Source organism: Euprymna scolopes, chromosome 36, assembly GCF_053919585.1.
Source record: "Euprymna scolopes isolate OS-2025 chromosome 36, ASM5391958v1, whole genome shotgun sequence".
In the NCBI taxonomy this organism is placed as follows: Eukaryota; Metazoa; Mollusca; class Cephalopoda; order Sepiida; family Sepiolidae; genus Euprymna; species Euprymna scolopes.
Genome location: NC_136517.1, coordinates 4,765,560 through 4,784,622, shown reverse-complemented (window position 1 = coordinate 4,784,622; position 19,063 = coordinate 4,765,560). Strand labels below are relative to the sequence as shown.

General features: G+C 33.7%; 1 protein-coding gene and 1 long non-coding RNA gene across 33 annotated transcripts in view; one reads left to right on the top strand and one right to left on the bottom strand.

Moving 5' to 3' along the window:
• The window catches only part of LOC145260301 (phosphofurin acidic cluster sorting protein 2-like), a 459,714-nt gene that overhangs the window by 242,884 nt on the left and 197,767 nt on the right, over positions 1-19,063 (bottom strand). For all 32 annotated transcript variants that reach the window (XM_080118156.1, XM_080118160.1, XM_080118163.1 and 29 more), the window contains exon 4: positions 4,741-4,866. In XM_080118156.1, the coding sequence (XP_079974282.1) occupies positions 4,741-4,866 (126 nt within the window). The remainder of the gene's footprint in view (positions 1-4,740; positions 4,867-19,063) is intronic.
• LOC145260303 (uncharacterized) lies at positions 5,059-8,756 on the top strand. The gene is made up of 2 exons (XR_013864272.1): positions 5,059-5,210; positions 8,491-8,756. It is a non-coding gene; the product is annotated as an uncharacterized LOC145260303 (long non-coding RNA).

Sequence of the window (19,063 nt, the reverse complement as noted above, 5' to 3'; positions counted from 1 at the left end):
CAGAGTTTGATAAAATACAAAACAAATATAAAACTGGATTTAGTCAGAGTTAAAACTAAAAGCAAAGATAAAACGTGGAATTTTATTGTGTTTATATGAAACGTCAAACGATGAGCATTAATGCAGCATGTTATTAATGGCCAAAAGCAAATGCATTTTAACAAAACTACATGAAACTGCAAAGATGCACATACATTGTTCTGTTTTTTTTAAATCCTGCTAAGTGATGCCAGGGCATGTATCCATTGTAAAATTATGAGAAAATTGCATATTTTACAACAGTTTTTCTCGTGATTATGCAATTTTATTTACAACTAGCAAAGCTACCTGGTGTTGCCCAAGGCAAAAGTGTCATATATTCCTATTTAAACTTCCATCTTTCTCTCCTTCCCCTCACTCTTTCTCATCTGCTCAGCCCATTCATCTCTCTGGACATAGACACACAACTTATGTTTATAAATTTCTCGAGAAATGAGTAAGCATAAGGGAATTAACAGTCAGAATTGCTTCCCTTTAGGTAATACATAATCTGCTGGAGAAACGACCCCCATCCCTTTACTAAATCTATGACAATTTGGGTTCAAAGAATTACTATTTTTTTCTAAATTTTAGACATTATTCATCTGGGGCAATGCGAATCAAGAAAATACCAACTTTGTCAGTGTTTGCTTTACAGTTTTGTAGCTTTTGCTTAACATACAGACAACTGTCCTTTATATCATAGATTAATTGAATACTTATCTATATAAATAAAATAGTAGATGTATATATGTGTGTGCATGTGTGAAAATATTTAACTGGTAAACTCTTAAACTACTGGTCACATAACACTGAAATTAACAGGAAATAGTAATCGTACACCAACGATGGTTTATAACGGATAAAATATTTGTTTGGATGGATGAATAACAAGTACAGAAATATGTCGGCAAGTTGAAATACAAAATGTCCGTTTTGACTTGCCGACATATTTTTATTAGTTTTGAACATACACAAATTCATTCATAGCGTGAAGCAGTTTATTTTTAAATCTTATCTATTTGTCGGTAGCTCAAATGGTAAGGAATGCAGTTGGAGTGCTAAATGTTTTAATTTTGATTGTAGCACAATTTTTTTTTACTTTTGAAATCATTATTATATATTAGGTACAATATAATATTCAATAGAGAATTGGCTCTGAAATAATAGGTATGAAATCTGCATAATTTTTTTTTTTTTTTTTTTTACAATTAAACAAAGCTGGACGCCCCACTAGTTCAAATATACAATGCAACGGTTTTAAACTGTGTACTGGTTGATTATTTAAATATGGAGCTAACATATTTGAAAAAAAAAAATGTTTTTTGAAAAATGGAAAATAAGCTGCCATTTTCAAATGAGATTTCAGGATAGTGTAAAACAATTCAGAACACTACCAAAATGAATTGAAGTTTTTAACAGATTTGAATATATTTACTATGCTACGAGGGTTTGTTTTCTTTGTTTTTGACTTGCTCGATTTTGGTTATAGTTTTATAACTTGGTTGAATCTTTCCAAATTAAAAAAAAAAAAATGGACAAAAAATTAAAACCTTACCAACCACTTTTTAAAACTCCATTATAAAAAATGCCATACATCTGTTTACATTATGTTTGGAAATTTGAAAGCAATTTCTAAGTCTTTAAACTACTGAAGTTATTTTTGGTATTAAAGTTTAGAGTTAAAAGTATAACGGTTCATTTATAATCTTAACCTAAAAGGAAATATTCATTTTTTTGTTTCACATGCCCCTGTCATAAAAGATCTATTCTTCCATGACTAGAGTAGAATATATGTAGGATTCAGTCCCAAGCCAATTCCATAGAAAATCCATCGAAAACCAATTCCTTTCTTTTAGTATAGAGTTCAATGGATGCTAATAAGGTGATTCTCCTTTTTTCATTTTGTTAGCCTCAGTCTCAAGCAATCTTGTTTATGAAAATAGTGTTTTTCCCCCTTTTTTGTCTATACCACCTGAAGCTGGATCCCAATAAGACTTTCTCTTTATTCATAATGTATGATCGATAATGCAATCTCTTTGTTCTATCCCATGATAAAAATAAGGTCAAGATTAACAAAGCGCATTCTTGTTCTAATATAAGCAGATTAAAGAAAAAACGTTTTCCGATTTTAAAATTTGTCACAGGCTTGCATTAAGTTTTTGAATTTTGAGATGAGGATTGATTATTCATATTTTTATTATTGAGACTATTGTTCTCATTTTGAGTGCCATTTTCACAACATTTCAGTTGATGTACACTTTGACCTTCTTCAGATGTATCTTCCTGAACTTGGGAATCATTCTGTCAAACTTGGGAATCTGCGTGAAATTTTGAACGGACCTGTTATTTAATCCATGGGGGCAGCGCACTGGCGTTCAGTCAGCCATAATACTCATGGCATAGTGGATAAAATGCTTGGTAAAATTAAGCTGTAAAGTCACATTCAATCTTCAATGCAGACGACATTCAAATACAATTACAAATTACTTAAGACTTTTATTTAGTCATGGCTGACAGAACGAGAGCATGCTACACCTGAGGATTAAATAAAGGGTTTCATTCGAAATTCCATGCACATTCCCAAGTTCAACACAAAATTCCAGAGTTCAACAAGATACACCGCAATAATGTCAGAAGTTACATCAACCAAAATATTGTGAAAATAACACTGAAGATGAGAACAGTAGTCCAAAGAGTCCAAATAATACAAGGCTTGCATTAATCCTGTATTTTAACACGATTCTTCCATCATTGTTTTTCTTTTATTAAATCTACAATAAAAAACAAAACAAAATGCTCCTCCCCACAAAATATATATATATATATATATATATATATATATATATATATTATATATATATATACTATAGAAAAAAAAATGGTAGCCTGCAACATTTTAGATTTTCTGAATTTAAAAACCAATTACACATTCCCCTAAAGGTGTTCAAATTAATGCAAAATAAAAATAAAAAACTAAGAAGCATATGCGACATAAATATTGAAAATGTACAAAAAAAGTTCATGTTCAGAGTTTGCCAACATTTTAAGAAATTTTCGCCGCAAGAAAAATGGGTTCCATCATCGGAAATTTAACCTATGAAATTCAAATAGTACTTGTTGCTCACTTTTATTAAAAATAAAAAAAATAACCACTACAAAATTTAAAATTTACACACATGTACATTATCAGAGAAGAAAACAAATCGATTTTAACTTGCCAATTATGTCAACGTGATTACAGTAATTAGCTCAACACTCCAAACTCGTGACATTTCAAATGAGAAAAAGAGTTAAAGTTAAACTGAGTTTTGCTTAGCCAAAGAACGAACTTTTAACTGCAAAATATGATTTACAATTGAACAAAGAAAAACGTAAACTTCCAAAATGTGACAAAATGATTGGATTTCTAAAAGAAGATGAAAAGAAGGCTTTTTGGGCTTTCAGATCAATCTGTCAGTGAGAGATGGGAGATATCTTGGAGATAGTATATATATTTTGGCATGCATAAAATTTTTATCATAGAAAAGAGGAGAGTTAGCAAAACAGAGATACATAAAAATAGAAAACAGAGAGAGAGAGAGAGAGAGAGAGAGAGAGAGAGAGAGAGAGAGAGGGGGAGGGAGAGAGAGAGAGGGGGAGGGAGAGAGGGGGGAGAGAGAGGGGGAGGGGGAGAGAGAGAGAGGGAGGAGAGAGAGGGAGTTAGAGAGAGAGGGGGTGAGAGAGAGGGGGTGAGAGAGAGAGGGGGTGAGAGAGAGAGGGGGTGAGAGAGAGAGGGGGTGAGAGAGAGAGGGGGTGAGAGAGAGGTGGAGGGGGGAGGGGGGAGGGGGGAGGGAGAGAGAGGGGGGAGGGAGAGAGGGGGAGGGAGAGAGAGGGGGGAGGGAGAGAGGGGGGAGGGAGAGGGAGAGAGAGAGGGAGAGAGAGAGGGGGAGAGCGAGGGAGAGAGAGAAAAAAACGAATGGGGAGGGAGAGAAAGAAACGAAGGGGAGGGAGGGAAAGAAACGAAGGGGAGGGAGAGAAAGAAACGAAAGGGAGGGGGAGAAAGAAACGAAAGGGAGGGGGAGAAAGAAACGAAAGGGAGGGAGAGAAAGAAACGAAAGGGAGGGGGAGAAAGAAACGAAAGGGAGGGAGAGAAAGAAACGAAAGGGAGGGGGAGAAAGAAACGAAAGGGAGGGAGAGAAAGAAACGAAAGGGAGGGGAGAAAGAAACGAAAGGGAGGGAGAGAAAGAAACGAAAGGGAGGGAGAGAAAGAAACGAAAGGGAGGGAGAGAAAGAAACGAAAGGGAGGGAGAGAAAGAAACGAAAGGGAGGGAGAGAAAGAAACGAAAGGGAGGGAGAGAAAGAAACGAAAGGGAGGGAGAGAAAGAAACGAAAGGGAGGGGGAGAAAGAAACGAAAGGGAGGGGGAGAAAGAAACGAAAGGGAGGGGGAGAAAGAAACGAAAGGGAGGGGGAGAAAGAAACGAGAGAGAGAAGAGACGAGAGAGAGAAGAGACGAGAGAGAGAAGAGACGAGAGAGAGAAGAGACGAGAGAGAGAAGAGACGAGAGAGAGAAGAGACGAGAGAGAGAAGAGACGAGAGAGAGAAGAGACGAGAGAGAGAAGAGACGAGAGAGAGAAGAGACGAGAGAGAGAAGAGACGAGAGTGAGCGGCTGGAGATCCCCATTTTTATATGATAAGCAACTTTAATAAAAGAAAAGAAATTTTAAAAAATTCAAACATACTTGTGACATGTTTACTTCTCCCACTGCCAATGTTCGGTATCCTAACATGGTGCGATTCTTGTATTTCTTCCTTCGCTGCAACATAACTTGAAGTTTGCTGCCATCTCGTTTCAAAAAATGTGGATACTGAAAAAAAATAAATAAATAAAAAGAATTATAAATCCTCAGAAAATAATATTTACAAGCAATCGATACATCGATACATTTTGTACATTTACCTATGTAGGTGTCACTTTTGTAGCTTTTTTTTTTTTTTTTTTTCGCCGTTTATCAAAATCCAAATGATAGAAAACATGTTATAGTCAGCTGGAAAGTAGACCTGCAGTATTTTGCTCCACAGATGGGTGTGATACTACTGAACCTATTTATAAACTATAGCTATATTTTAATGATGTCAGTAATTTAGAACATTGCAAATGGAGCGATGTCTACGATTTGTCGGTCACTGCCAGAGGAGCAAGCAAGAGCTGGTGAGATATGTATTTTTTTTTTTTACATGGAGGTCACCACTTATCAAGGCCCAGAAGCCACTCGGGGACAAGTGTTATTGCGTGTACAGTAATCAATGTGATAATATCGTAATAATCGTTAGTATTGGAGATTTGATAAAGTGTCTTACTTAAGAGGGCAGTTTATCAAGAATTTGTTTATGTTGGACTTGAAGACATCCAAGTTGTAGTCAGGTGGGAAACAGGCAAATAGAAGAGAGTTCCATTGCTGTGGAACCCACGGCATGGGCACACAAGCATTAGGGTAGGTCAATTTTGGTATTATGACTACGTCTATGCAGAGAAAGTTGTCAAATAACTTTGAGAATAACCACACAAAATATTTTTTTCCAAAACTATTGTTTTTTTTAGAAAATGAACTTAAAGATTGAAAAAACTCAATATTCCATCGCTATGTCGCCAGATGCTAGTGTTAATTGAAAGAATAAGCATGCCATATTAATGCCGGTTTTGAAGAAGAAAACAGAAGATAGTGTAAGCAATATTTGTTTGTAATATCTGTCTTTTTTTCAGAAAACTAAATGAGAGTCGATAAAAAAAGAAATCCTGAAAAATATTTCATTTCAAATAAATTAAAAAAAACAATTACTTTTAGCTGAGTAATTTTTCCTTGTACACTGTCACGTAATCGGTTTCATTTTCATGTTTACTCAGTGACTCACGAGTATTTACTGTGTTAACCGGCTTAATCCAAATATAAAAATTACATTTTGCATTTTATGTCTTAGCAAACTTTAATTATTAAGAAAAAGAAAGTTATATTTTAAATCTTTGTGCTATTTAATAATTCTTTACTTAAAAAAAAGGGGGGGTTTCTTCGCAAGGCAATAACTTGTGTTTTATACTGTTCAGTAAGTAAAACAATTATTTTTTTTATATTTATCTATTTTTCTTAATTTCATTTTTAATTCATAATTTCCTTTGTTTAATTTCTAACAATATCATAAAATATATTTTTTGCAGATATTTTTCTAACAATGAGTCGGAAACAAACTATTTCTACACGCAGTACTGATTCTACAAAATTGCGGGCCCACCTTCTCCGTTAAATACAACAGAACCCCCTACTTTCACCAAGTTATCAAATATAGTTATATGGAGAATTCTCATCCAACTTTAAAAACATTTGTTCTTTCAAAATGAATGGCAAATAATATTATAGATATTTGGAAGGCAGTAAATCCCCATTTGCCCCTAATAACTGAATTGTGGATTGTGCACAAATTGCAGGACACCTGCTTTAAAAAAGTTAAGCAAATAAATAGATCTTTACCCACATTTGCCAAAAATGTTCTTATCAAAAAACTTGACAAATTATTTGACATTTCATCTCGTTCATTGACCTGCCAATTGCAAGTTGTAATGACAAAAATGTTAAATGCAGAAAAGAAAATCGTCAGTTGAGGCATATAATCTGTACCTGTCCTATCAAAAACAAAGTTTTTTTTCTTGTTTATTTAAAAAAAAAATTTAATCACAATATCATACACATCTTAAATTAAAACTATACTTGTATTTTATGTAAACCAATGAGAAAAGAAATTCTTACATTTTTTTTGTATGTAAAATAATATTTCTAAGATAAGAGTAGATTAGAATAAAGATTTGTTAAGTTTTATACTTCAGGTTTTTCTGGAAGAGCGAGAATATTTGAAGGACCAAAGAAATAAAATAGGACCCAAAGGCAATTTCCAACTTGGACCTGTTAATAAAGCTGCAGTGGTAAAATCTAAAAAAGTTAATTGTGTTAGGAGAAAAGCTAGTTGATTCATAACCCCTTCTTCCCCTGTTGCTTCAGCATCCCATGACCAAAATATCATTCTTACATCAGAAAATAGTGAAGAAACTGATGAAAGTTTTGAACTGGGGCAAGGCTGTAAGAGTATTTACAGCCTGATGAAAATTCCTCGTTACGCCATTTAACTCATATGGGGTGATGTCTCATCAAATTTAGGTGCAAGTCTTGCAAGTGCATTTCTTTTGGATCTGCAGGCTGTGGACCTTCTAAAACCAAATATTGACTTAAAAAATATTTTTTTGGATAAATCCAAAATTGACAGAGAAAATAAAAGAACAAAAAATAATGCCTATCAAAAGCAAAAAATTAGAAATCTTGTTTGCATTGGTGTTGATGGGAAACACGACAAAGACAATCTTTTTTACAAGGAAACTGTCGATGAAAAGGGAAACAAAAATTGAAGAAAAGCTAAAAGACAAGAGTACCACTTGACATTTACAAAGGAGACTGGGCTGTGACAGTAAGGAGGAGTATCTTACACAGAGAGATCCCTACTGTTGGAGCAACTGGTGCTGTTCTGGTAGATGAAGTCCTCAAAGTTTTAGAACAGTATGAGTGTTGATACATTAAAGGCTGTCCTTTTAGACAACACAAGCACTAACACTGGAGGCAAATCAGGCCTGGTTTCATCATTAGAAACTAAACTCATACCATTGGTTCTTCCCTACACCAGAATGAGCTTCGTTTTCGGGCATTATTAAATCCATTGATGGAAGTGTAAGAAGCCCATCATTCACGGGTCCACTCGGAAAATTATGTGCTAATAATCACCATTTGCCCCAAGCTGACTTTTTACCAGTGAGTAGTCCCCCAGAGAGCAGTTACTCTACACTAACAGAAAACGATCTAACTGTTGACCAAAGATTATTCTTAGAGTATGCCGTTGGGATTTCAAGGGGTAAAGTAGACCCTCAGTATGCAGCGTGGAGAATCAGACCTTTGAATCAGGCAAGATGGCTTACTCTGGCAATCAGATTAATGTGTTTATGGAGTCGAAAAATTTATCCATCAGAACAGACCACTAAAATGCACCAACTGGTTAGATTCATTGTAGAAGTTTATGCAGTTTGTTAGTTTGAAATTAAACTAGACAATAAATTTCGTAGCCAGCAACTATATATTTTTAAAATGATTGGACAAATAAAAAAGCAGCCTCCAGAAATTCAGGCAATTGCTTTAAGAAATCTTCGATTTAATGCTTTTACCCTTTTGCCTGAAAATATTCTGTTTTCAATGTTAAAATCAGACAAAATGGAAGTGAGAGAACAAAAGCAATAAAAAGAATTTTAACAATTAGGTAAGTAAACATTTATTCGTATAAAACTGATCAAATTGTTTATGTCGATTAATAGGACCATTCTAAATAAGTATTTTAATAAAATAAATAAATAACAGTTGTGACATTTGTTCAAAGTCAATAAAATAATTGGATTTCTCTTTCAGGACTGGGGAACCAGTGAAAAAGTGTTTGAAAAATTTTCAACAATAAATTTTGACGCTTTATATTGGTCACATTTGATAGACCGTTCCCAAAGTGCAATGTCAGAGTCACCATTGACTGAGGAATTATGAGATCATGAACTTCAGGGATTAATGATGAGCGGCAGAAAGCCAGAGTTACCTGATTTCCCTGCACATTCACAAAGTGTCGAAAGGGCCATAAAATTAACATCCGAAGCCTGCCAATCAGTCTATGGACTTGAAGCAAGACAGACATATAATTGCTAAAAGTTTATACCATGAAATGAGGCCATGTTTTGCTTCAAAAGGGTATCATAGGGAGAATTTTGACATTATGTATGAAAAATGGCTTTATTTTGTACTTTGTAATTTTGTGTTTTATACAAGCATAGACAACTTCCTAGAGGAAGGTAAACAATTTGTTTTAGTTTATATTAAAACTCTTTCTTCAAACGGAATTAAAGCATTTCTTTTTTTTTCATTGATAGTAAAAAAAAAATTGATTATCTTTGTTATCTGTTACAATTATAATGCAATAAAGTAAAATGCGGCATTTGAAAAATATTTCGAAGGGGGGTATAAATTTTGGAATTTTTAGCATATCAGTCATTATATAATTTATTTACATAAATAAACACACTACTTATGATTAAAACTGTAAAACACTAAATAATTTCATATAAATCTGCAAAAGATAAGGACTTTTCCGTGTCTCAAAGAAGACAATCTTTAAAATCAAATACTCATCTAACGGCTGATGTTAGAAACCTAGTTGTTTTATATTTGTACTCTCCATATGTGTGTGTGTGCAACTTTCTCTGCTCCAACATTTTACATTTTACAAAAAAAATTGAAAATCGACCTACCCTAACGAGCATAGGATAACCTAGATCTATGTACATCCAGCAAATTGCACATAACACCATGATTCTGAAGATCTGAGGCAACTGATGGAAGGCAGGAAAATATGGAAAGTTACATCGGTTCGAACAAGGAGCCCAACCAGATATATATATTTACTCGAGAGTCACCACTTATCAAGGCACGAAGGCCACTCGACGATAAGGGTTAATGAATGTAAGGTGGTGGTGTAGTAATCACTTATGGTGCAAATTGGGTAGAACTTGATTATTTATGGGGACGGCTTAACAAGCACTTCTTTACATTAGATTTTAAGGCTACGATGTTGTATTCAACTGGGAAACATGGCAGTAGAACAGTGTTCCAAAGGCATGCAGTCCTGGGAAAGAAGCTTTGTTCATGGAATCTGCGTTAACATTTAAGCACAGATAGAAAGTGGGGAGAAAATCATATATAGTGATTGTAGCTAGTCAAGTGTTTTTTGTGAAAGTTTGACAAGGGGGGGGGGTGCCATAGATTGGAATTCAGTCGAGCACTTGCTATGAAAATAGCAATAGAGTCGAGACATCTCCTTTTTGGGAAAGAGGTGTATAGAACATTGTAGATTATTCTTTGTAGCATTTAATGTCATTTGAAATTTCATGCTGAAGAAAGCTCATGAAGTGAAAAGAAAGTTTATCAGCAGGAGAAAGGTATGTGTGGGCGAATGGAGAACATATGAGATAGGAGTTCAAAGACCAACGTGATGGAGTATTCAGTTATTAGATCCACTTCAAGATTGGTTGGTTGTTTTTGTTTTACGGCATATCAACATTTTTCAGGTTATTTAATGCTGAATCTAGTTATTTTGAGGAACTATTTTTAATGGAGTATATTTATTTTTTAAGTCAGATTCTATTTAACCCATAGTTGGGACCCTAACAGGTACTACCACTCCGGGTCAGAGTGAACCTGGGAGAAATGGCAATTAAAAGGGTAGCTCCACACTCCCCAAGGCCCGCAAGGTGGGGCCTCACCATCAGATATAGTTTTAGGTCATATCCAAGACCTCCACTTCAGGAAGATGCTTTTAAGGACAAACTGCTGGAGACAAACAACTAAACTCGTGGGTGGATGAAAAAGCCTCCAAGGCATAGAGTGACATGGTGATGGAATGACCAAGTTGAAAACTCTATGAAACAAAAGTGGAGAAAAAGTTTAGTTCAGAAAGATACGTATCTAGTGGCAAAGAAGAAAGAAGAACAATATACAATGCCAAGAAGGAAATCAAGCAAATTCGCAGATATACTACAAAGGGATGATGAACAGAATGACATCATTTCTGTAATGGGATGCGAATATTTAATGCTACTAAGACAAAGCTCCTTTCCTTTAACAATTATTAAAAAACAAAACCTTTTCAAGCACTGATTGCCATGGCTAATAGTACGCTATCTGAGAGATCAGACTCCTTGGCCTAACATTCATAGATAACATAAATTGAAACAGAGACATAGAAGACATTGCCAAGACTGCTGTAAAAATGTGTACACCTTTCACCACGTTAGAAAACTTCTTACATCTGCCAGTATCCTATATCTCTAACAAGTCACCATTTACCAATGCATACAGTATTGGTGCCACATCTGTGCTAGAGCATCAACCACTAACCTCTCCCTATTAGACAGGACCCAAAAAAGAGTGCCCAATCTAATAGGTCCTACAGTGATGGTCAAGTATGAAGATCTTACCAAGAAAATTAATTTGTAGTGTATTACTGGACAGATATTTACTATCATCAGATCCTTCTTAGATAAAATGAAGAGATACAAATTGTCTTGTTTGGTCGAACATCTAAACAACGTCACATTAATGAGGGTGTGCCCCAGTGGTTAATCCTTGGACATTTATTATTCCTGATTTTCCTAAAGCAATCACAATCAAAATGGATACACTTGCTAATGACACAACGATCCATTTTCGACGTGAAGGCAAATCACATAGCCACAATCAAATTCTTACTAAATGACCTCCAGTATGTAATGGAATATGGACAAAAATGGCCACTTTTAATGCTACCAAGACGAAAGCTCTCTTCTTTTTTTTGTTTACAAAGGAGCCCCCACTTATCAAGGCCCAGAGGCAACTTGAGAATAGGGGGTTAATAATACAGTAGTCAATGGGAAAATGTAGTAATCGTTAGTATTGGAAATTTGGTAAATTGGATTACTTAAAGGGATGGGTCATTAAGAACTTGTTCACAATGGACTTGAAGATGACCATATTGTAGTCAGCTGGAAAGTAGGAAAATGGAAGAGTTCCATAGGCGTGCAGTTCTAAGAAGCTTTGTTCATGGTTTGAAGACACCTTTCTAACAACTGATTGGAATAGCTAACAGAAACCTAGATGACAGTCCATCATGCAAATTCCTTCCCCAGCTACACATTAACAGGTAATATGAATTGGAATAAATACATATATGCTGTATAGAAGGTGAACTTCCACCAGGCTAGAAAACTCACATACCAGTATCCTATTTCTCTACAAAGCTATCATTCACCTAATAGTTTGGGAAAATATATTGGAATAAATTTCTTTCTCATGAATAATTAAATAATAAAAAAAAAACACTTTATGGACGTCGATTGTGTGTGATTTACATTTCAGAATTTGAGTGACATGTGTAATACTATGAATGACTTAAATTGTCCTTTCTTTTTGATAAAAAAAGACAGAAAAAGACAACCATTCCATGACAAGTTATTTTCACAGAAATGCAAATATTACACCAGTGGCAGTGTCGACCAGCAACAAAATTATGGTAATGGTCGAAATGAAACCAATACTTGGAGCAACAAACGACTACGGTTGAACGATAAAATCTGACGTATAAAAAAAAAAAAAAAGAAATGTACCAACCTAAATATTTCAACCTCATTTTATCAAATGATATTCAAACACTGTATAAATAGAGATCATATCCAATACACAAATACTTCATTTTTTTTTTTTTTTTCACTTTCTTATCTTTGACTATAAAAGATCAACGTGTATTGCTTAGTTACTTTTTTTAACATGAGAATCAATAATTTTTATTACTTTGATTATTCGAACAACTGTTCTTACCTTGAACGTTATTCTCACAACATTTCAGCCGATATAATTTCTGACTTTCTTCGGGTGTTATCTTGAACTCCAGAATATTTCTGTCACACTTAATAATAGTTACAGAATTTAGAATGGAACCTTTTATTGATCCATGGAGGTAGTTTGCTCCTGTTCTGTTAGTTATGATTGGGTAGAAACGCAAGTAATTTGTAACTGTATTTCAAGTATCACCCACACTGAGGATTGAACCTTTAACCTCCAGAAAACGGTCACTTAAAGCTGATTATTACTTTAGCACTGAAAGTAACTTTAGTATGAATTTTAATGATTTTTAAGTAACGAAAATGACGTTTAAAATTGCAGAAAACAAGTCATTTCCAAGATCTGAAGAAATTATAGTTTCAAAAGGTGAAGGGTTACTTTTCTATATTAATTTAAAGTAAAATAAACACCCACTTTATAGCCACTTTCGGGGAGGGGTCTGTTATTTATTTATTTTTTTTTTTTTTTAGGGGTAGTGTTCATCTGGTAGACCAAGACAGAACCTACCTTAATAAACTATCGTTTTAAAAGTTTTTGGGTGTGCTGAAAACGAATATCACATTTAAATTTTCTGCAAATAAGTATTTCCTGGATATTAAGCAATGTAATTCTTTGTTATAAGTGGTGGCCATTGTTGTACGCACAACCATGCATATTATTACTTAATACTCAGAAGAATAGTTGCGGAAAATTTAAATGTGCTTATTCATTTTCAGCACACCCGAAAACCTATAGTAAACAAGTTTTTTTTTATGGTAGGTTTTGTGTTAATCTACCAGGCCACAAAAAACAAACACCCCTCAAAAAAAGGTGGCTATAATGTATGTGCTCATTTTACGTTCAATTAATATAGAAAAGTAATCCCCCATTTTTTTTGAAACTATCATTTCTTCATATCTTGGAAAGTACTCGTTTCCTGGAATTTTAAAGGTTATTTTTGTTATCTGCACCCTCAAAAACCTACGGTAGTGGTAATTTTAAAGGATTTTTATGATTGGAAAGATACTGCACTTTCACAAAAACATTTTACGGCTGTAAAAAAGTGCCAAAAATAGGCTCTGGATGATGGAGGATTCCCTTAATGTGCGACTGTAAAGGAAAATGTAATGTCACATAGTCCACTACACATTTCAGGTCATTACCTTCCTAACAAGCCTTCATTTGTTAAATTATAATCAATAGTTGCTGGGATTTGGAACTTATGAAATTGCCAAAAAAGGTGGTGTGTGTGTGTGTGTGTGTATATATATATATACTAGCATGGGTACCCGGCGTTACCTGGGTTGACATGAAGTTCCGTTTGGAGCACACCTGCTATACTAATCATTTTCATCATGGGCAACAATTCCAAAAATAAAAGAACAGATAAAAACATGTAAATGTAATCGCCCCAAAAAAGTATGTGATACCCTCTCCACCAGATATTTCGACAGAAGGGATACAAAAGAGACTATTCTCCGGAACTCCCCCCCACCTAAATAAATTAAAAATAAATCATTACAACTTTTGTTTCAATAAAAATAGCAGCGAATGCCCGTGCGATCGCAAAAAAAAGAAAAAAGAAGCTAAATAGGCAGAACCCCTGAAATAAAAAAAATTAAAAAAAAAAAAATAAAAAAAAAATAAAATAAAATAAAAAAAATTAAGATCTACCAAAAATTAATTCCAAAAACAAATTAAATTTTTCATCATTGTAATGCCCCACCCCCAATGTAATGTGTCATATTTTGGGATTCGTTTTGTTTATGAAATTGTTAGGTGAAAGTACAAAGTGGTCTCATAAAAAATGATTAAATTTATCGTTATTTTATGTTTTAAATGTAATTCCCCCCCACCAGCACCACAAAAAAAAAAAAAAACAAAAAAAACAAATTGCATTTATCTTGTTTTGTCCCCCGCCTCTCGATCGCCAAACTTGAAAAAATGCTAGACGTGACTCGTTGAATGCTTGGTGGCCAAAATGTGGGTGGTCATTTTACGTTAAATTAATATGGAAAAGTGATCTCCCACGCTAAAATGTTAATTTTCTTTTTTTTCAAAATTTCTTTCATATTATTTATAAAGGCTATTTAAACATATTAGGCCAAAAAAAGATCTTTATTTTTTTTTTAGGTGGGTCACATCGTAAAAAATTTACCGATTTCTGTATAGCCGTTTAGAGAATGATAAAAACAAACAAATGAAATCTTTTCTTCAGTTTTTCGTGTTTTTTTTTGTTTTTTTTCTAATATTTAAAAAAACAATAAAAGCCAAACATTTTTCTATCTACTCGGAATTATTTTTTCAAGCTAGAAATTTATTGAGATTACCAAATTATTTTATTAGGTGATAGTTTTTATTTTTTGTTTATGTTCCTAAGGGGCAAATAACTCTAAAAAAAAGATTTTTTTAAAAATCGATGTTGGAATAATAATTCCAAATAAATTTAATTAAATATGTTATCAATATAATTGTTTAAAATTTATTAAATAACGATTTTAAATAGAACACTTATAACAAATCTCTCGCTAGAAACATTAACTAAGATACCGCTATTTAATAAAATCGATTTTTCTTAATGTAATATGCAAATGAGATGATCTCTTTATTATATCTAGTTTGCAAGAATCATACTATATATAAAAATAAATGAGAGAGTAAAGTAAGGAACTTTTTGTATATATTAATCAAATTGAGAACAAACAGACAGGAATATGAATTTATATATATATATATATATATATATATATATACACACTCATAGGCAAATTGAATATTGAAATACTCATATCTTTGGTTCTATGGTACGAAACATGAAAATTTACAGGCTTTTTGAAGATTATTCTATGATTAAAATTTTATGACAATTGGTAAAAAAAAAGCTATACTTTTAAACCAATAAAATATGCCCAAATTTGCCTACATTTGTATATATATTGTCCAAAAATGTTCTACAAAAATCAATTCCTGACAAGATACACTGTAGCACTGAATCAAATTTGAGTAGACCATTTTAAATGTGTATATTTATAAAGCTCTTCTCGATTTTACCACATTTGAAGGATTTGTTGTAAATTCATTTTATCATTACAATTGTTTAATGTGTGTGTGTGTGTGCGTGCGTGAAGGTTGGCATTAAAACAAGGTTTACAATTATCAAACTATCGTTCATATACTTGAAGTCACTTGCTAAGTAGAGCCATTATAAAACATTCCTCAGATTAAATATCTAACTTGAACTTACATTCTACAGCAGGATAGAGCCGCACCACATATGTTTAGAGTAAGAGATTACCTTAACAAGGCTTTTCCACAGCATTGGTTTGGAAGAAGAGGCAGCATTGAATGCCCACCATCTTCATCTGACTTGACACCAATGGATTTCTTTGGGGTGGGGGGTAAAGAACAAGGTCTACGAAAATAAAGCAAAACAGTCAATAAATAAAAAGATTACATTTATGACACGGAAATTAATGAAAATCGGAATTTGCCCTGCATTGTATGTCAAAATGTCTTAAAGAATGTAAAAATGTCGAAGGAGGACATTTTGATCATCTGAGAGATAAAACTATGCTTAATACCTGAACATTGATGTGCTTACAGGTATAACGAATTTCCTGCTGTTCTAGTGCCACATTTTTAAATAAATAATCTATGTATCTATGTGATAACTATCAACCTACTTTTGGGCCACCCTGTGTGTGTGTGTGTGTGTAATATATATATATATATATATATATATATATATATATATATATATGACACCTACATACTCTAAAAGAAATGCTTCGTATGTAAATAAAAGATTTTTCTGAACTTGATAATATTTTAGGAATTTATGCAATTACATTTCAGAGGAAAATTATCATCCATATAAATTATCATCCATATAAATTACGAACCCAATTTCAAAATTGTACGATCAGAATAGTGTAGCAAATCACAACCTTTCATCATTTGTTACTTGAATATTTATAAACCGATGCAGCAGGTGTGTGTGTGTGTGTGTGTGTGTGTGTGTGTGTGTGTGTGTGTGTGTTATTAGCACTTCTTTCTCAAGAACCAGTTCCCCCGCTCTTGTTTCTCTCAAAAACTATTTTCTTCATGCATATTAAATAAAAAAATGTTGAAGTTATGAATCATATATATATATATATATATATATATATATATATAGAGAGAGAGAGAGAGAGATAAGTTTCTTCCTATAGGATTTGTTGAATACTTAAGACAGTCTATGTTTGTATGGCTAATAAATAGTTTATTTTATGCGTTGGCATTGACCACATTGGTTAGAGTGTTAGAAATTGAATTAAAGGTGACTCGTGTTCAGGGGTTTGACTCCTACAACTGGTTTGAATAGCTATCACCACACGGAAGACAATTGCAAGGATGAAATGTATACGTACATTGACAATAATTAAATATTATTGAATATGTTTATATAAAGGAAATTTTGATATATAGAAGGCAGTAAAATGCAGTGGTGTAATGGATAGGCACAAACTGAAGCAAATTAAGAAATGTAACATGGTCGTTACATTTTAACACTGACCCAACGCGGTGCATGAAAGTCTTGCAAAGGAACAAAGTAAAGAAATTTGATTCTGCTTTTTTTAGTTTAAAAAAAAGGGAATTATTAATGGTACTTTCCAAACTACGTCAGCATTTTGAGTTTACATGTCTCTTTGTTTGCCATGTAATTAATCAAATTCTGTCATGTAAACACGTTTTTTCCTCTCACGACATGTTTGTTTGAGTCCAGTCACCATCAAACAGGTTGTTCTTTTTAATCTCTGCTTTTTTTTCTGCTGTTATGTTTGCAATTCGCCCCATGACACACGGTTATTCGACCATGTTTTTGTTCAAAGTTCGGATTGCATCTTATTTTAAAAGTTCCTATCGCACTCACACATGCTTCCAAGCTGCTCTCGCTGGCCATGTTGTTCCTTTTTTTTCTCTCCACAAAAAGTGGAGGGAAAAAAAAAGGAACAACATGGCCTTTCTCTTCCTCCGCTGTGACGTCACCTCACACCATGGCTTGGTCATTTGCCTATGTGTCATGCCGCTGCTGCTACATATGCATCAGTGGCTTGTTACAAAATAAGCTATGTAGATTCACCTTTATTGGTGTTGTGTGAGTGTGTGAATATATATCTCCTATATTTTACATGTATTCTGTTCTTACTTGCGTCAGGTAGAGTATCCATATTATTGTTATATTTGGGAAATATTCCTTCATCAGACATGCTCGATTTTCAGACGTGCATATTGGGGCTATTACAAAAAGAGCAAATTCTGCAGAGATTGGAAATTGTTTAAAATCTATTCAATTATTTAAACTTAAAAATAAAGGGGTTGTGTTGATACTCAATATTATTTATTTTTAATAAATAATCTTATTTTTTATTTATAACTAATTTTCATTTATTTATATTTTTTATTTAAAATTGCAAAAAATAAAATAAATATCCCAATTTTCTTCAGTTTGTGGCTATCGGTTACCCCTCAGCATTAGTGAAGAATAAAAAAGTAGATAAAAGAAAATGGAGATATTTATCATCACATGGATTGGCGAGTGTTTAATTGAGACAATCCTCCCAGACATTATCTTCTGTTTAATCCAGTGGTGGGGGTGGGGTAGAGCAGGAGTGAGTAAATTTTGATGATGATGTCTACCTTTTCAAATTATGCTGTTAAGTTGAGGGTAACTTGAGATTATCATCACATGGATTGGTGACAGTTTAAATGATACAATCCTCCTAGACATTATCTTCTCATTTTTGTTGTCAAATAGGGGGGGGGTGATAGGCTGAGAGTGGGTTACTTCCGGTGAGGACTCATTCCTCTTCAAATTATGGTGTTAAGTGGGGGATTACTCGAGATTATCATCACATGAATTGGCGACTGTTTTAATTAGACAATCCTCCCAGACTTCATCTCGTCGTTTTTATTCAAGTAGGGGGGGGTAAGAGGAAGAGGGTTTCTTTATCAAATTATTGTTGAAAGTAGGGGACGACTTGAGATTATCAAAGTACTCAATACTCTAGATAGAGCAAGTGTGTTTAAGCACAGCGTATCCTGGAAGAAATAATTTCTTTGTCTTTTGTCATTGTGTTGTGTTGTGTTATACGTTACTCAATGAAAAATGGCCAATACCCAAGCAACGCCGGGTAGCCCTGCTAGTCTCTAAATACTATTATGGCATGTATTCTTCAGAATTATCTGATCTATTCCCTGCTTCCTTTGTTCCAGCTTATTGGTCTAGTGGTCTTCATCAATTCACTATTTTAATACCGCATTGTAATACAGCTTCCCATTCCAGTGGCGTCTTTCCAAGAACTGCAAGCTTGTGACACTCTTCTCACTGACAGTTTTCCTTAATGAGTTGGTTGAATAAATAAATGAATATAACGGCATAAATATTGATTCAAACACGCTTTGTACGTATTAGTTCAGTATCTAGGTAAATGCCAGATACCTCCAGCTTGCAACTGTCCATTGCTTACATTCAGTATGCCACCATCTAAAATTAACAAATATTTTTTTGAATTATCTACATCATAATTCAGGTCATAAAAGGTTA